Source organism: Phoxinus phoxinus, assembly GCF_949152265.1.
Source record: "Phoxinus phoxinus genome assembly, chromosome: 10".
In the NCBI taxonomy this organism is placed as follows: domain Eukaryota; kingdom Metazoa; phylum Chordata; class Actinopteri; order Cypriniformes; family Leuciscidae; genus Phoxinus; species Phoxinus phoxinus.
The window spans coordinates 11,470,529-11,490,187 of NC_136885.1; the positions used below are offsets into that span (position 1 = coordinate 11,470,529).

Here is a 19,659-nt window from a genome sequence, read left to right on the forward strand (position 1 = left end):
AAAGCATTTATAGCTGTATTTATTAACTGCTTATTAATGTATATTAATGTTTTTTATAAATTAGTAATTAACCGTTTACTAATGCTTAACTAATGATTAATAGCGTCTAGTTATTATAAAGTGTTACCAAAAATTCTAATATCTGATTCCCATTTTTCTACTTTGTTCAAAAGTATCGATCCATAAACATGCTCATTTGAATGTTTGGACAAACTCTTCATTTTATATGCGAAACACAGGCTGCGTTTAATACGCCAAAGCAGGTCCGTTCCTCATTTGTTATGGATCCACTCTGCTAGACTAGTGTGAAGTGTGGTTGAGCAAAAGCATGACATCATCTCTCTGCAATGCCAGACTCTCTCCTTACTTTGCCAACTATTGAACTGCGGAATGATGGAAAAGCTTGTCACTCCTGAGTACTTCTGTATCTTAAACCTTCATTTCAAGATGGATGTGTTGTGGGGAAAAGTCATAAACCAGATTTGTCGTAAAGTGGATTAAAGTGTGTACACATATACAAAACTGTTGTGAGTGGATGTTATAATTGCTAAATAATTGCAATGCTTTCTAGATACAGTTAATTTAGAAATTAAATTGTTGAGGAAAATGAAGCGTTTAATTTTGTATGCGCTGTAACAAGTGACAATGTGTGGTTCTTACCACAAAAGAATAGTTCACTCACCCTCATTTTGTTTCAAACCATAAAACCTTTAATGGCACATTAAAGATTAAAGAGTTTTCAAGCTTCAAACTATACACAAATGCACTACAAATACAAAAATGTTCACACGACTCGTGCACTATATTCTTGTGAACATGTACATTTGCTGTGTGTGAAGAATAAACCAAATTTAAATAATTATTTAGGTAATTTAGATATTACCATGAATTGCATTTTTTAGGGTAATTAAAATACTAAAGTCAAAAAATTCAAATCTTCACTGTTTTTTCCTTCTATCAAACATAGTTTCTTCTGCTTTTTACCAAACTTTACTGTGTTATTTTCTCCCGTCATTCATCTCTTACACCTCTCTTGTGTTTCTGCTGATGTGTTATTTTTTTCCTCGTCATTCATCTCTTACACTTCTCTTGGTGTGTGTGGGAACTGATCCCCCTTTAACTTCCTGTTGCCAGACAAGCTCTCTGACCGTCTCCACAGTTGGATGAAGAACATATGTCCATATAAGGGTTCAGGGTCAGTTTTTGGAGCGGTCGTGGGCAGCATTATCTCTAAACCATCCTTGAGACTAATAGTAGAGAGATGGTTAGAAAGGCAGAGAAACAGATCTAAACAGAGGTCAATATATACATTGATCAAATTTAGTTTTTTTTTTAAATCAGTAAGTCCCTGTGCTGGATAAGCTGAATGGGGGTGGGGAGCGAGAAATGGTGTTGGGGGGTGGGGGGGCGTAACTCTCCTCCAGACAAACTCTCTTTTCATCAGGCAGGGATCGCTCACCCTGTTTATTTTTTGTCTGCCTGGATGAATGCTAACAGAAAATTATGTCATTCAAGATGCAAATATTACACCACATTTGAGTCTTTGGTTACAAAGATGCCTTTTTTGTCATATGTTTCTACACACAGACCGTTTTATATGTCTAATGCAGATTTTTAAGTAAATGCAGTGTGTTTGTGACCAAATTATGCCTTTCCCCCCCTCCATCAATCCACAGAACGATGTTTAGAAGACCATGAACTGGTTGTCCAAGTTCAGACGTCAATGACCAGTGAAAGTAAATTTCTCTTCAGGAAGAACTATGCCAAATATGAATTCTTTAAAAATCCTTTGGTAAGTTAATCCAAGACCTCACATGAACTATTTCATAATTAGGTTAAGATGATTGTAGATTATTTTTATTTCCTCCTCTTAGAGCAGGTGTCAGCAGGTACATAAGTAACATGACACGGATTATCGCTGAAGGAAAGTTCCTGACATTAATGGACTGTTTTCAGTCTTACTTGTTAGATGCAGATATCAAGTGACATGCTTCCAGTTCAGTGAGCTGCTCTCACACTCTCTCACACACAATCCTAAAGAAACCCATGCCTCTTACTGTTTGGGCTGGAAATCAAACACTTTCACGAACATTCAGTCCTCTTGTAAATTCAGCTGCAGACAGAGGGGAGGGAAATCTGTGCTTTAAATGTACTTTTTTTTTGGCCCTTGACACTTTTAAATTGCCATAACACAAGTAAGCTTTCAACTATATAATCTTTGCTATATAATCTTTGGGCGGATGTACACATAATCTGTGTTTGTGCCTTGACCGATTGATATACCCCGAAAAATTAACATGAACCAAATGATATCAGATAAACTATCGGATATAGTGTTGACTTCCATTAAGATTCTCATGCTAGGCTGCAATATGTTTTGTTCGCCACAAACTTTCTGTCATGTGGTAATTATTTTCACGGTTTCTCCATCCATTTGTCTCATCCATGATTGTTTGCTCACTTGTGGATAATGGGACCATGTCTATCATCTGTATGCTGACACATTTCCATTTGAGAAGAATTTAAGTATGTGGCCTGAAAAGCTGAATGTTGCTCTGTAGAATACTGGATTCTGATTGGTCAGTGGCTGCATTTTCGAGGCAAAAATATTCAGTTAAACTTATACAACCGATTAATTTTAGTACACACCTCTGCTAGTTTTACAGTATATCTCGCCACAGACTCTTTCTTCTCACATAATAACATGATTTCAACTCACATCAATATTTAATGTCCATTTATTTGTTTGAAAAGTTACAGTAAAAAGACAGACAATGTAAAATCAGCTAAATATTACAAAACCCTTCAGGGTGATGCAAGACACAACACCCTGTTGGCAATTATTTTGGAATAATAACAGACTGACTGTAAATTATCCCTTACATATGAACAATGACACTTTTCTTTTTAGAGCTGCTTTACAGCCGAAATGAACTCTGTTTGCATCATTGAATCATTGTCCTGTTTTCACTGTAAAGCTGCTTTAAAACAAACTATTGGATAAAGCGCTAATAATATAATACTATATTATAATTATAATAATATAAATAAATATGACTTGACATAATACATAAAAGATCATTGTTGTAGGCTATAATCAGTAACTTGAGTAACTTAATTTATGTTATCTAATCATTTAATATGGCTCTACAGTCCCTAATTTTATTTCTTTTTTTTCTTCTAAGATATGCAAAGCTTTGGCCCGAATTTCCTGAAATCCCCTGGTTTAAAATCATTAGAAGAAAGTCAATGGGTGGCAGGCTTATGCTTTTAAAAGATTATATAATACTCTATTGTTTTGTGGGTTTTTGGAATGAGGAGCTTTTAGAATAATTTCGAATAATTGCTCTTTTCTTTCATCCACCTTAACCACAAAAGACAGGCCTTTTCGGCAGTCATTACAAAACCTTTCCATTTGTTTTCTGAGTAGAAGTACAATTTTACACAATGATTGTTATATTGCATTATTATAAGGTTTTATTGTATTAAATATGCAGTTATAGTCATGGTTTCAGAGCTATACAGGGATTACTTTGCATGATCATATTAATCTTATTTAACATGGATCTCATATGGCTTAGCTAGACTAAATGGATGTTGTATTTAATTTCATTAGAAATTATAAGGATTTAGTTTGGAATGACTGTTCTCAAAGTGTGTGAAGGCATATTAAAACCAATATACTATATTGATATGCATACAGTGAGCTAAAACATGTTTTTTTTTTTTTTTCGACAGAACTTCTTCCCAGAGCAAATGGTTGCCTGGTGTCAGGAGGCCAATGGGACCATCCCCCCTTCTCAGCTCCTGCAGGTACAACATGGGCATGTGTTCTCTTTCACATCACCCCCTGATCTAACATCAGCCCATACATTTTTCGGGAAACACTTTATTGTGATGGTCCACTTTAGACATTCTTCTAACTATAACTAACTCTCATTAGAGTATTAGAGTGTCTGCTTAATATCTGCTCACACTTTATGTTGTTCCCCCAACAGACATTCTACTGACTATAAGTAACTACATGTCCACTTACCCAAAACACCTTACCCTGACCTAACAGTCTACAAAAAATCTACTATGTCTACTAATACTCTAATGAGAGTTAGTAGACTTGTAGTGGCAAAGTTACTTCTAGTTAGTCTCTAAAGTGGACCGTCGAAATAAAGTGTAACTCCTCTCTTATAAACTAGCTTATTTTGCTGAAGTAAGATATGCCAAACACTTTTATATGCACTTTAGACAACATTATTCTATTTACATTATGAATTAAGAGAACATAAGAGTATGTCACCAAACATACATGCATTTAGTCAGATTTAACTGTTTTTCTGGATGAATTTATCCTCAGCGTGTGCCTAAATGATTCCCCGCAACCTTCCTAGGTCTCCGATTTTGAAAATATTACTTTTGATCTGTGATTAATTGGCACATTCAGATCTATTTTTTAAAACCTGGTGGTGAACACTGAAAGGAAACCATCCTCTACCAAAAATCTTAGCTGACTGACTGCTTCCTATCATTTTCAAGTATTCTCTTCTTTTATCTCCAGAACTTCTTAAACTCCAGCAGTTGTCCTGAGATCCAGGGATATTTGTATGTGAAAGAAATGGGCAGGAAATCATGGAAGAAACTGTATGTGTTTTTAAGACGGTCAGGATTGTACTTCTCAACAAAAGGAACATCAAAGGTGAAATGGCACAACTTTACTTAGTTTCTCTTTAGAAAAAAAAAAAAAAAAACCTACTCATGACCACCTATTTTGTATAAAAGTGGTCTGTTTTACTAGTCTACATCATGTGCAAGCCTCTGTTAATGTCACCAGGTGCTGGCTAGATCCGACCCCTCCCCGTTTCTGAGTGCTCTTTTGGTGCCCTTTCCCTCCTTATCCATTAAATGACATGAGCTGTTGGCTGATCTTTCACAGGAGCCCAGGCATTTACAGCTTCTAGCAGACCTGGATGACAGCAATGTCTTTACAGTAATAACAGGGAGAAAGCTGCACAATGCACCGACTGACTTTGAATTCTGCATAAAAGTAAGTTTATGTGGTTTGTTATGAAAACTCTTAAAGTAGATAAGCATTTCAAAGTAAAATTTTAAATATATAAAAACACAAATTCAGTGTAAAAAATATATATATATCATTTGATTCTGTCTAAGGCAGAAAAGTAATCTCACAAAGTTATTTATTTATTTATTTATTTATTTTTAGCAGAGGGGCTAATGTTGTGCACTATGATCATTTTCAGCCTAACAAAGTACAGAATGAAGTGAAAGAACTGAGGATGTTGTGTGCAGAGGATGAGCAGAGCAGAACATGCTGGATGACGGCCTTCAGACTCTTTAAGGTTAGTAGTGGTACCCCCTTTTCACTGGCTGATGAACCTTTGCATTTTCCTTGGCTGATCTAGAACCTGCACAATTTATCGGACTGGTCTGGAACATCTCTAACTTCCCTGCACCCTTTCCATGGTTCTTTTGTGACTGAGCTAGAACATACATTTTTCCCCCGACTGATCTAGAACCTTGACCATTTTCCTTGACTGGACTAGAACCTGCGATCTAGGACCCTCACTCTTTTCCAGGCAAATCTAGAACCCACTTGCCATTCCTTGCCAGATCTAGAATCGGTTATTTCCCTGATATAGAAACTTCTCGGTTTCCCTGACTAATCTAGAACCCCTACCTTTCTCTAGCTATTCTAATATCTATACCCTTTCATTAGCTTGTCTAGAACCTGCACACTTTCCATTGTTGATCTCGAACCAGAGCTTTTTCTCTTATCTAGAACCCATACCCTTTTTTAGGCTGACCTTAACCCACATCCTTTCCCTGACCGGTCTACAACCTGCGCTCTTTCCTTAAAGCCCGTTCACACCAACAACGTTAGCTATAAAGATAACTATAACGATAACTTAGCATCCACACCAGCGGACGATATCATTCTGATTGGCTGTCAATGTTTTTATCGTTCATCAGCTGAAAAAAAATAATTCTGATAGTGATTCCAACTATATCGTTTCTCTTTGCCGTTATAGTTATAGTTGTGGACTCTGCTATTCTTTAATATTGAGAATCATTTTTTAAAACTATATCTTTATCATTATGTTTATACAGTAATCGTCCTTGGTGTGAACGGGCCTTTAGATATTCTAAAACCTGCATTCTTTCTCTGGCTGATCTAGAATCTGCACCGTTTATTTGACTAATCTAGAACCTTTCTTTGACTGATCTAGAGCATGGATAACTTACATGCAGTGATGCATAATACATAGATGTTGAATATTATTACGTTGTGTGCTGAAAGGAAAAATACAAATTGATGTAACATACAGTCATGACAATGTGTGCCATACACTTATACTAATGCTGCTCTCATGAGAGTATATGAGCAGAACATCTTTGAATATAATTTTTTGAATTCGTACTGCATCATTACACAGTGTGTGTAAAGTAATTTTAAATACAATGAACGTTTCTCTACATTAGCATTATGTTTTATTTTGTAAAAGAGTATCATAGTTATTTCTACTTTTTAACACTTTTTTCTCTTTTTTTCTTCCTTATAGTATGGAATTTTACTCTATCAAAATTACAAGATCCCCCAGCAGCGTAAAACGTTGCTTTCACACTTCTCAGCGCCTGTGGTAAGACTCCAGTTCCCTTTAACCGACTCCTGCATTCCCTCTCTCTTCATCTCTACCTCACAGATGGAGCATTAATCACACATGTGTCAGTACGTGGGCCATGATGTCACATTATCAAATGATTGTTCAAGTTTTGGCAGTGAAGTTATTTTTACAGCTTGGCCTATGGATATTATGCAAATCGGACAATTTTAGAACAAATGAACACAAAGATGCAAAACGATTTTTCTCTGTTAGCAAACAAAACAACAATCCAACCATGTTTATGTTAAGCTTAAATATTTTGACTATTACATTACTTACTGGTTTAGGACATGAAGACTAGGGGCCCTATTTTAACGATCTGAAACGCAAGTGTCAAAGCGCAAAGCGCAAGTAACTTTGTGGGCGGATCCCGACGCTGTTGCTATTTTCCCGGCGGATAAACGACTCTTGCGCCCGACGCAAATCTAAAAGGGGTTGGTCTGAAGTAGCTTCATTATTCATAGGTGTGGTTTGGGCGAAACGTGAAATAAACCAATCAGAGCGTCCTCTCACATTCCCTTTAAGAGCAGACGCGCTTGTTCCACGGCGGATTGCTATTATAACGGCGGGTTTGCCGGCGCACGCCAGGAGCAGTTCACAGCCAAAGAGATCCGATGTTCTCGTCAGGGCCGTAAAACACAGAGAAGTGACATTGGGGATGATGGGAGAAACCCACCCAAATTAGCTTCAGTTAAACAGGCGTAGCCTATCATTTGGGTAAACGTGTAGCCTAATCTAGATTATTATTTTTTTAAATCTAGATAGATCTTTTTCACATCTTCACGGACACAAGCTCCCTCGTGTGTTAATATTTTTTCTTGTAATAATGTATGATTTGCAAAAATGAAAACTGCTGCGTCTGTTTATAATTATTAGAGAATCAAAGTGGATGCGCGTTAACACACTACATTATGGCCAAGCACGCGCCCTTAAAATACCACATCACTAACGCGCAACGCGCCACTGTCTTTAGACTGTTTTTATCCTGATCAGTGGCGCAATTGCTTTCTAAAACTGGAAAATAGCACCAGGGCAGTTTTGCGCCGGAACACGCCTCCTCTTTGCGCTGAACCGCCCCCGCGAGCGCAAGTTCATTCCCTAATTTACCGACGTGCATCTGTGGAGGGAAGAGTCCGCTGTGCGCGGGTGCAAAATAGGAATGATACATGCGTCGGTGTTCAAAGTCAATTGCGCTGGGTGCAAGATAGGGCCCTAGGTCATGAACAAATTATTTATCAAAAAGTAACACATCTCTTATATGGCAAACAAAGTAATTGTTTCTTCTGATCTTTTTTTTTTTTTTTTTTCAGAGGAGTGTCTCAGAGAACTCTCTGGTTGCCATGGATTTCTCAGGGAGGATAGGCAGAGTGATTGACAATCCCGTGGAGGCTCAGAGTGCTGCCATGGAGGAGGGACATGCCTGGAGAGTTAGTTCAAATAATCATTTTTGTTTAGATTTTTTAGTTATTTATTAGGTACATCTTGCTAGTACCCCATTTTTGCCTTCAGAACTGCCTTAAACTATTTATGGCATAAATTAAACAAGGTGCTGGAAACATTCCTCAGAGATTTTAGTCCATATTGACATGTAAGCATCACACAGTTGCTGAATATTTGTCGGACGCACATCCATGATGCGAATCTCTTTATCCACCACATCCCAAAGGTTCTCTTTTGGATTGAGATATGGTGACTGTGGAGGCCATTTGAGTAGTGAACTCATTATAATGTTCAAGAAACCAGTTTGAGATGATTTGAGCTTTGCCTCATCCTGCTGGAAGTATCCATCAGAAGATGGGTACACTGTGGTCATAAAGGGATGGATATGGTCAGTAACAATACTGAGGTAGGCTGTGGCGTTTAAACGATGCTCAATTGGTACTAAGGGGCCCAAAGTGTGCCAAGAAACTATTCCCCACACAATTACCTCACCACCAGCAGCCTGAACCGTTGATACAAGGCAGGATGGATCTATGCTTTTATGTTGTATAACCCAAATTCTGACCCCACCATCTCCGAGACTCAATGTTTTTCCAATCTTCTATTGCCCAATTTTTGTGGGCACTCGACTCGGTGTGGTCTTCAGCTGCTGTAGCCCATCTGCTTCAAGGTTCGACGTGTTGTGCATTCAGAGGCTCTCTTCGGCAGACCTCGGTTGGAATGAGTGGTTATTTGAGTTACTGTTGCCTTTCTATCAGCTCATACAAGTCTGGACATTCTCCTCTGAATTCTGGCATCAACAAGGCATTTTCCCCACAGAACTTCCGCTCACTGGATATTTTCTCTTTTTCGGAAAATCCCAGTAGATCAGCAGTTTCTGAAATACTCAGACAAGCTACATGCCTAAATGCCTAAATGCAGTGAGTTGCTGCCATGTGACTGGCTGATTACATATTTGCATTAATGAGCATTTGAACAAGTGTAATATAGTAGTAAATAAAGTCTAATAAAGTGGTCTGCTAATATCAGCACAAAAACGGTGTGGCGGGAGCTTCATGGAATGGGTTTCCATGGTCGAGAATCTGCATGCAAGCATCATATCACCAAGTACAATGCCAAGTATCAGATGGATTGGTGTAAAGCACGCAACTCTAGAGCTGTGGAAACGTGTTCTGTGGAGTGACGAATCACGCTTCTCTGTTTGGCAGTCTAATGGGTGAGTCTGGGTTTCGCGGATGCCAGAAGAGCATTACCTGCCTGACTGCTTTGTGCCAACTGTAAAAGTGGGTGGAGAAGGAATAAAAGTATGGGGCTGTTTTTTTAGGGGTTGGGGAAGGGAAGGGAAGGGAAATATTAATGCTTCTACATACCGAGACATTTTGGACAATTCTATGCTCTCAACTTTGTGGGAACAGTTTGAGGAAGGTCCTTTTCTATTCCATCATGACAGTGCCCCAGTGCACAAAGCAAGGTCCATAAAGACATGGTTGGATGAGTTTGGTGTAGAAGAACTTGACTGGCTCGCACAGAGCCCTGATCTCAACCTCATCAAACACTTTTGGGATAAATAGGAACAGAGATTCTACGAACGAAATGCTCTACTGGATAAATCGGCATAAATTCACACAGAAACACTCCAAAATCTGGTGGAAAGTCTTCCTAGAATGGTGGAAGCTGTTATAGCTGTAAAGGGGGGACCCAGTCCATGTTAGTATCTATGTTTTTAGAATGCAATGTCATTACAGTCACTGTTGGTATAGTCAAGTCAAGTCATCTTCATTTATATTGCGCTTTTAACAATGTAGATTGTTTCAAAGCTGCTTTACAGAGATAAACGTATAATGGTCAGGTGTCTCAATACTTTTGTCCATATACTGTAATGTAGCAGAATGTTGTAAGTTTGTTGATTGTGTGGTTTTTGTGTCTTTTTTCAGAAGAGAAGTCAGCGTATGAATATCCTAGGAAGCCCCAGCCCGTTACACCCCTCATCATTAAGTGGAGGTACTTTCTAGAGCATTTTGACATCATTGCTGAATCAAATAATTCATTTCTTTAATTAAAAAAAAGTGTAAATTGAGTGTAAATTGCAGGAAATTTTCTAATCTACAACAAAAAGTTAAAATAGTACTATCATACATCGACTTAAGAAGTTCATTAATGGTTATGTGGATGAAATCCTTGAAATATAAAGATGTGAAATACAGTAAATACATACTTTTAAAGAAAGATAGCATAAAATGTGCATAGCTTTCTTTTGAGAATTGCTCACCATCATTCTTATTTTAAAGGCATTTTGTATTCCTTCTGATCCAGTTATCCACAGAACTCAGCTGTGGTTTCATGGTCGTATTTCACGGGAGGAGTCCCACAAGATGATCCATCAGCAGGGCAGAGTGGATGGGTACATATTATAGCTCATTAATTATTCTCAAAAACATGCTGGATGTTTCTCTGTTCTAACTATGCCACAGATACTTACACTTAATTATTATTTTTATTTTTTTCAGAATGTTTCTCTTGAGGGACAGCCAGAGCAATCCCAAGGCATTTGTACTTACACTGTGTCACCACCAGAAAATTAAACATTTCCAGATTTTACCGGTGAGATTTTATAGTTTTCAGAACATGTAACATATTAACTTTCTGTGCTGATGCACATATGAAACTTCTATAGATATTGTCTAGTATTCCTTGAAACAAAAGTAAATGCATTAGATTTACTGGAAACCCCTTTTAACTTTCTGATAATGAACGTGGCAAACAAAAAACACTCTTATCAAGTATTGCATTGAAAGCGCACAGCCCGCTGCTCATAACGCGTATTTTTGCTTATTGTGCCTGTTACAATCCTCAATACGGCATTTCAGAATGTTTGTAAACTATAGGCACCAAGATACTTCCGGGTGCGAGCGGCTTCTACTGACTAACTGAAGAGATCCAGCCGGCTACTGTACCAGTTACATAGTTAAAAACATTGTTGTTGATCAAAGTTGACACGATGATGAAAACGTGTTGTGTTTGGGGTTGCTCTGCCAGATATACAGCAAAAGGTGTAGGGTTTTATCGATTTCCTGTGGGTGAGGAAGTTATAACGAGTGGACGTCCTGTCGTCAAAAGTAGTGCTAAAAGTAGGAAATCTTAATGATCCCCTAAATTATATGATTCATCCAACGTTTACCTTTCTGCTGCCGACCCTGCTTGCCCTTCAACTCTGCTTTGTGTATTCTCAAAACGGTCCATCTACAAAATCATAAGCATTTATCTTCAGCCAGGGAAATTCGAGACTAATATTAGTAAACTTGTCTCTTTTGAAGATCAGACTCATTGCCAGTCACTGCCTGAAGTAAAAGAGGGCTGCCAACTCCCACGCATTGACCGTGAGACTCACGCAATTGTCACTTTTCACACGCTCTTACGCCACACATCCATTTTCTCACGCAACTTACCGAAATTTATATTATTTTCATACATAATATCGACCAATCAGTATTTTTCAACCGCTCAAAGAGGTCAATATAACAGCTGGAGAACAATTATGTCACATAACATTTACCTCAGGAAAGCCATTTAAAGACCATGATATATAGGACGTTATTTTGGCTAGAAAAAAGAGCTATAGAGATTGCATATTTATTATATTTTTTACTTATATCATTAAATATAGTTGTTATTATGATAAAAAATGCATTATATTTAATTCAATGTTTTATTTTTATTAAATTTTTACTGCAGACGGTGGGTCTCCCTTCCAAGCAATTTACTAGCGTTGCCATAGGAACGCTTTGTCATACTCTAGGAGGTCGATATTTAAACTTCAAAAAGTTGTGCCTTTTAAACTGTGTTATGAATCAGGTATCTGGCTGTAAACATGTCAGCATGACTTCAATTAACATGCTCAGCCAGAATCTTTGCAAACTGTAGCGCCGTCAGTTGAGAAAAGTCTGCAGAATCCAATAGTTTAGGATATTTCGCGTATTTGAATTGCATTAATTGAAATTGCATCCTGACACATTTCAGAATGCATGAAACAGCATCTGCACATATAAAATGTTTTCATAAATAACTGACTGATCGTCCCTTTTCCAGTGTGAAGAAGACGGTCAAATGTTTTTGAGCCTCGACGATGGCGCCACCAAATTCACGGACCTGATCCAGTTGGTGGAGTTCTACACGCTAAACAGAGGAGTTCTGCCTTGCAAACTTAAACACCCTTGCACCACTGTGGCCTTATGACCTCCATATGCCTGATTCCGCCTAAAGACACTAAAACACTAAGACGGCGTGTGCTGTGGTGTAATGCTGTGCTGGAGAAAAGCACACTGCGAGAGCCCCTCTCTATCAAGAAGAGAGAAAATCAAAACAACAAACAGGACCAGCAAGAAATATAGGAAATAAAGCTTGTGTGTTAGCGCTGACGAACCTCTCAGCCACCTGCACACACGACCGTGGCCAGAGCAGGTTCTCAGGACAATCAACTATCATCCGGAGGGAGTTTTCAGGGTCCGCAGTCTGAATTGTGGAGATGCGAGAGTGGTTTGGGAAGACCAGCAGAACACTCTTAGAACACATCTTTGATTTTATTTTGCACTCATGAACCAGGAACAACCAAGCTATAGCAATTGTTGCTTTCATAAATTAAGCAGGTTTGATTCTACAATGTCCTGTGAGATGTAGACAGCCGATTGGTGGTTTCAGTACTGTGAAAAGACTCTTCCGTTAAAATTGTGCTTTCTATCTTTTTTCATTTGTAATCATTAGAATATTTAGATATACTGTTTTTATTTTTATTTTATTTTTGTATGTGCTCATCGTCTTGAGCACAGAACTCTCATGCATAAATGCATTTGGCCTTTTTTTGTCGTGTTATAGTTCCCCCCCCCCATCACAAAACATAACCTGCAGCACTCTCTACTGGCCATACAAAGAAGTAAAGTGTCACTCCTTCAAGGAATAGTTAACCTCAGAAAATTGAATTGGGTTATTTACTCACCCTACTGTTGTACCAAAACCATATGACTGTCTTTTTCCGTAAAATGGAGAAATTTGTATTTGCCATATTAACTGTACCACGGCTGTCAGTTTACAAAAAGGACAAAAAAACATCATGAAGCTATTAAATACGACTCATCTACTTTATATCAAGTCTTTTGAAGCCATGCGACAATGTCATATTCAAGACCAGCTCATTTAAGTTCAGGCCAAGACTTATATGATTACATTGAGTCTGAGTCAAGACCAAGACCTGGAGACGGTCGAGACTGAGTCAAGACATAGAACAGAAAAGAGTTCAGTCTGAGTCAAGACCGAGTCCAAATGCTCATAAGACCAAGACCATGAAAATATTAATCTGGTTATGATTTTGACATTCTTCACCTTTGGCCAAACTTGTGTCTAGCCTACATTCGCTTCCTGAGTAAAAACAAAAAAATAACAAACAAAAACAACAGAAAATAATTTGTGAATTACATAAAGGTTCCTTTCAACTATTCCTTCAAACATGAGTAAACATGGCCTGACATCACCACCACATCCTTTAGGAACAGTGCCTTGATTTTAAAGAGGAGTCTGTTGAGTTCAGAGAAAAATAACCACTAAACCCTCAGCTGGGAACTTCGCTGTGGGTCGCAGTCTATCAGGAGCTAGATCAACAAACTGGAATCTTTAAAACTGCTGTCATCGTCGGTCCCACCGGTCCGGTTTGTTGTTATTTTTCTCGCCATGTTTCGAAAGATTGTTTCGTGGACAGCACACTGTGAAGCCCAGGCTAAGAACACCCACAGAACGGCGAGGTTCAAATTTCTAATCTGCCTTTTCCAACGGATGTGTAAAGATTTTTGTTTTTGTTTTTTTGTACTTGTGACACAATGTAAAGAAAGAGCCTTGAATTTAGTATGTACCTATATTGTATTACACTAGATTGAGAGGGCATAGCCACCATGTCTCCAAGTTCACCCAGAAACCAGTATATAGATAAATGCAAATGACGCAATCATTTTTAAGTATTGCTTCAACAAATTTATTTATTCATCTGGATTTGATTACTTGAAATTTAGTTTCATAGTTTTTTTTTTTTCTCAGCGCTGTTCGATACTATTCTTCCACATTTTTGTGACATTTTCAGACCTCAGTTAACCTGACCCCCTTTTCTTGAACCTTTTAACACTAATTCTTCATCAGTGTCCCACTCTAGAACACCATCTTCATGGATCTTATGGTAGACATACAGTACAGTCTGTTCAGTGGGTTGTACTTTTGTGTATCTTGCTTTCGATTGTTGATACGGCATTATATTGAAAACACATTCTGAAAAGTGAACAAAAATGCAAAAACACATTATATAGGACATTAAAACAGAGCAACTCATTGAACAGAATATTGTACATATTTCCATTCACGTTGATTGAACTATGGCGTCTACACGATTAAGGTCTATTCCTAGCAAAGTTCCACATTGTCGTCAGTAGTTTTAATTGTCACAGAGTAACATTAAGCTGTTTGTGCTTTTTTAATCCAGTTCATATATATTTTCTAGGATACACATATTTTGTGTTGGTTCAGTTAAGTAAGGGATAATGTACAATCAGCTGGCTTTAAAAAAAATAAAAATAGCGCAAAAGGTCGATCCTGAAACAAAGGAGTTTAGCGATAGTAACCGGCTGACTGTACATTATGACTCTTATTACACGGCTACTTACAAATAAAAAGTAAATAAAATAAATGGACGTGAAATATTGATTTGTCAAAACTATTTGATTACGTGACAAGGAAGAGATTGGAAGAATCAGTATTTCAGAGAACCGTGTAATAAGGTCGTACCTAAACCTCATTGGTGATTTAACCACAGAAATAGTCTGCAGGGCTTGAGTCAGCGCTGTTATTATTCACTTGAATTTCTTTCTCAGTGTCAGTGTCAGTTAGTTCAAGCCTTGTTTGAGGTTGAGTGTGTGTCAGTGTTGATTTAGCTGCAGTCCGGGTGGGTCTTACGTTCACCAAAAGAAGCAAGCACATAAATGCATACTCACACAAGCTTTGACATTATCGTCTTTATTTTTCAGGGTTTGATAAGTGAAGCTATACAATCAGTCAGCCAAGGACTAAACTAACTTTCAGTCACGATGCTATTGATTAGCATATTCTGTGTCGGCCCACATCTGCTACGCATGGATTCCACACGGTCCGGATCTGGGCCGACACTACATGTATGTTGCTGTCTGGGCTATTTCTAGTGTAACAGTATGACAGGATTTTTTCCGCCTGGTTCAGACAGATGGATGTATTGAGTTGGGAGGGTATATGTTTTTGTTCTGAAATCATTTAACTAGTGAAAACATGATTTTTGTATTTTGCCAGAGAGGAAGTTTGCTATATGTTACTGGTGAATCACTTGTGTGAGTAAAATTGATCTGTTGGTAGTCTGAGTAGCATTAGCGCTTAGCCTACCTGTCTATTAATTGGCTGTTGTCTAAAGTGAGTGTAAGCAGAATGTCTGTTCACAATCCAAATACTCGGGGCGTCATTTCTGTGTTAACACAGTAATACACTTCAATCACGTTGTCCGTACAAATTAATTTCATTTGCAGCATTGTTTGATGTTTAAATGTATCATGTAACTGAACATGACTCTATAGTTACACTCCATTCACGTTGTTCAAGTTTGTAGATACCACACTGAATTTTTGGATGCAGAAATTTTTCCAAAATGGCATATACAATGAAGAAACTTGACTTATTTTAGTGCATTTTTTTTTATTAGTTGGTTAAGTGTGTAAATATTGAATCTATTCTATTTTATGTTGCTTTGTCAAGCTAATTGACCTTAAAAAATATGTTATGTTTGCATCGAGCTGATGGAAAACTGGACTTTGTCATTGAAGGTCATTATTAAGCTAAATTGCTGTTTTAAAAAACTCACTTATTCTCACAAATACTCTTATTATGAAAACGCTAACAAATTTTTGCCTTGTAGATATTATAGAAATGTTTCTTTAATATGAATCAAAGACAGAATTTCTTTGCATTTTCCCCAGTGTTGTTGAAAGGAGCTGGTAGCAGCATTTGCGAAGTGTGTGATCTGTTGAGAGTTTATCAGTGAAAGAAATAAATGTCATTTTTATATTTAAAAGAAATGAATGTAACTGGGTTGCTCAGGGTTGAAGTGGAGGCTGTTTAAAAATGGTCCTGTGGACCAGCAAGACTTCTCTGTATTTTTCTTTTTATTAAACTAACGGTGTACTTCTTTTTATTGAGTCTTTGACCACACCAGAACCCCCCCCACCACCCCCCTATTGACGAAACTCTAGCCTTCAAGATATTCTAGTTTCGTCTGGATTGAATCTCTTGTATCATATAGCTTCCACAGTTAGATTTTTGTGTGAACTAAAGGGATCATTTACTCATCCTCAAATCATTTTTCCCCCATACAGTGAATGGAACAGAGAAGCTTGGACATTCTGCTAGATAACTCCTTTTGTGTTCCATGCAAGAACTTGGAATGACACAAAGGTGAATAAATAATGACAGACTTTTAATATTTGAGCAAAAGTATTGTTTTAAAGCATATGTATATCAGGTGCCTCAAAACCCCACGGCCCATCCTCTCTCTCTTCACTAATGTCGACCTGAGAGGGTGTTCTTACTCAGGTTATAGGATTTGTGTCACGAGAATTATAGTTCTGATGAAAGAGGAGGTCCTGCTTTTTATTACAGCGTGCATGTTATTGCATTATACACAAGTAGTCATTTTTAATGAACAACGTGTGGGCTACTTAATGTGTAATTTTGTGGATCTGATTTGAATTATTCCTCTTGTCATGAATCATAGCAACATATAATGTAATGTGTGCACTGTAATGCAGAGCAGAACTTCTGTGACTTTATCGATTGCATAATTTATCAGAATGTTTCCCAACTATCAGTAATATTTCCTGAGCTATGCGTGTCATCTCAATGCAATATATATATATATATATATATATATATATATATATATAATATATAAAATACCATGACCGTAAATGTAAGTAAAATATAAATAATATGAATCTGTATTTCAGGGAATGAAACAAACAAACAAAAAATTGGGTTGAAAAAAAGTTTTCTTCTTTTCAGATTCTGTACTGATAATGTGTTCTGTTTGGTTCTGTAAATATAGCTGAATGGCTTACAAATTCTAACTGTAACCTTTTCAGGTATTTTTGTACAAATAAGGGACTGATATATTCTGTTTAGAATAAAACATTAATTCATTGCTATATCTCAAGGTGTGTTGATATTATATTAGCATGCAAACATCACACACTTACATTCATATGATTAAGTCATTAGCACTGGTAACAGCCTGATTAGCATATCTGTGTGTAACGTGTTTGTTGTAGGAGTTTGTAAGATGCTCACTGTTTAGGGAACATGCGCACAAGTGGTTAGAGCAGCTTTTCTGTGCACAGCCATCTTTGATTTTTTTTTACAACAATTATTGCTTTAGGCAGTTTATAGCATATTTAATGCATAGTATTTCATGGATGGATGGATGAAAGTTTTTCTAAAAAATATTTATTTTCAGCAGTATCAATTATTTTAAAGGTCATTTTGGAATTTAAAATGTGTATTACAACGACAAAATTTATTTTAATAAATTCTAAATGTAAAATGTACGTTCTGTTTAAAAAATCTCATAAAGAAATATGTATAGATTTTAATCAGTTCTGCTACATCTCAAAAATGAAGTGTTCAATACATACCCAGTGAGCGCTTCTCATAAAGGTTTTAAACGTTAGAGAGTTGTGATTACACTACATTATATACAATAAGACTATTTGCTGTATTATTTTGTAGAATCATCTGTTTATGTGTGATGCAAGCCATGTTCATGTCCACTAGAGGGCAGACAATCTCATTATTAGTAAATCATTTCAATCATCCTCACCTGGGGTCCGTTCTTTGTGCGTGGATTACTCAATTATCTGGATTTTACTGTTGACAATTTGACATCATACAGGATTGTTAGGTTCTTCGAAGCTCATCCTGGCGTTGGAGCATGCTTATTTCATGTAAACAGGATTAGATTGCATTTTATTGAGTGTTTGACCCAAGAGTGCCGCACAAGCCCTGAAAAGTGAAGCCAAAGCGCCTCGATCGGAGCAGAACGGAGGTACGGAGCAGATATAGGCCCATATATAAGATGGACACAGCGACCCCATAGATTTCAACAGAGAAAAGTGAAGCCCATTTGAAGCACTCACTTCCTGATCGCCAGGCGTACTGCGCAGGCTCAAGATGAGCTTGATGACGTAGATGTGACGTGAGCAACCTGTCTGACAGTTTTCTGTCTTCTAGTAGCTGTGCCGAGATAAATCTAAAATCATTCCCTTCCGAATCTCGCAGAGACGGAGAGCGTGAGTATTAGCTGTCCATGAGCTAGTAGCAGGAGCAACTTTATCACTCTCTATGGGCTTCTCCCTTGACTTTATCGGACTTTATGCCTCCACATCCCCCCGATTGCTTGCGAGCTTCTCCGCCTGTCTATACGGTAATTTCTCGACTGTGCGACAGAGTCGCGTGGTTCTGACGCAATCGTATAGCCTATTTTTTACAAAAACTGCTTCTACGGGGCCATAACGTAAGATACAAAGTAATGGAGCCTTTTATACATTGTCGTGTTTCTTTAGAACAAATGGACAAATGGAGTCTTTGGACGCCTCAGATGTAAAGTTATTTGCTGTCAAAGTGACGCCAAAATGAATGGGAGTCAATGGAATGCTAACAGCAGGTGATGTTCTGCTACAATGGCGGCCCCCGGGGAGGCTTCAGTTTCCGGCGGATGGATTACCCCCTTGCATAGGCCACTTAAAAAAGTGCAGGGAGAGTGCATTCTGGGAGAGTGAGGGCGGGGCGTTGATTTTGCGGCTTTACTTCCTGCTCACTACTGCACAGGTCTGGTGCCGAGATCACTACTGTGCAGACTCAAGTCCCAAGATGTCAGCGTCATATCTGGACAATGGCGGCTTCAGTTCTCACCAATGGAAATGAGCGAAGGGGCGTCGTCCATCTTTTTTTACAGTCTATGGTTTGACCACACCAGACCTCCTCCCTTTTTTCTCTCTCATGACGAAACTCTGGCCTTCAATGTATTCTTGTTTCGTCTGGAATGACTCACTTGTATCATATAGCTTCCACAGTTACATTTTTGGGTGAACTATCATTTTAAAGAAAGGGTGGAAGTGCCACCCTTTCTTAAAGGGATAGTTCACCCAGTAGTATGTTCCCGCACAACCGGAGGCTGCTGTTTCAGGACCCCAGTTCTAGGGCCGCAGTTCCAGGGCCCTAGTTTTTTGTGACAGCACCACCTACTGAACTGGATGATATAGCGGTGGCTGCAATTTTAATTGTTTAGCTTTACCACGGAGGTCAGAATGAGGAAGTGTACACAGGTCATGCAGAAGGGCAGGAGTATGGTCAAGTTGAATCACGTGAGATGATTGACAGCTGTACAGCGAATAAAAGAGCGCTAAGAGCTTAACTGACGCAAATCAGGAAGAGGAAAGACAGA

At 38.1% G+C, this 19,659-nt stretch overlaps 1 protein-coding gene across 4 annotated transcripts in view; it reads left to right on the top strand.

Moving 5' to 3' along the window:
* The window catches only part of grb10b (growth factor receptor-bound protein 10b), a 123,374-nt gene extending 107,022 nt beyond the window's left edge, over nucleotides 1-16,352 (top strand). For all 4 annotated transcript variants that reach the window (XM_079625838.1, XM_079625840.1, XM_079625839.1 and 1 more), the window contains 11 exons: nucleotides 1,677-1,792; nucleotides 3,739-3,813; nucleotides 4,553-4,690; nucleotides 4,928-5,038; nucleotides 5,253-5,351; nucleotides 6,573-6,650; nucleotides 7,985-8,101; nucleotides 10,049-10,115; nucleotides 10,428-10,515; nucleotides 10,622-10,715; nucleotides 12,201-16,352. In XM_079625838.1, coding sequence (XP_079481964.1) covers nucleotides 1,677-1,792; nucleotides 3,739-3,813; nucleotides 4,553-4,690; nucleotides 4,928-5,038; nucleotides 5,253-5,351; nucleotides 6,573-6,650; nucleotides 7,985-8,101; nucleotides 10,049-10,115; nucleotides 10,428-10,515; nucleotides 10,622-10,715; nucleotides 12,201-12,347 — 1,130 coding nt within the window. In that variant the 3' untranslated portion in view covers nucleotides 12,348-16,352. The remainder of the gene's footprint in view (nucleotides 1-1,676; nucleotides 1,793-3,738; nucleotides 3,814-4,552; nucleotides 4,691-4,927; nucleotides 5,039-5,252; nucleotides 5,352-6,572; nucleotides 6,651-7,984; nucleotides 8,102-10,048; nucleotides 10,116-10,427; nucleotides 10,516-10,621; nucleotides 10,716-12,200) is intronic.
* The last annotated feature ends 3,307 nt before the right edge of the window (nucleotides 16,353-19,659 follow it).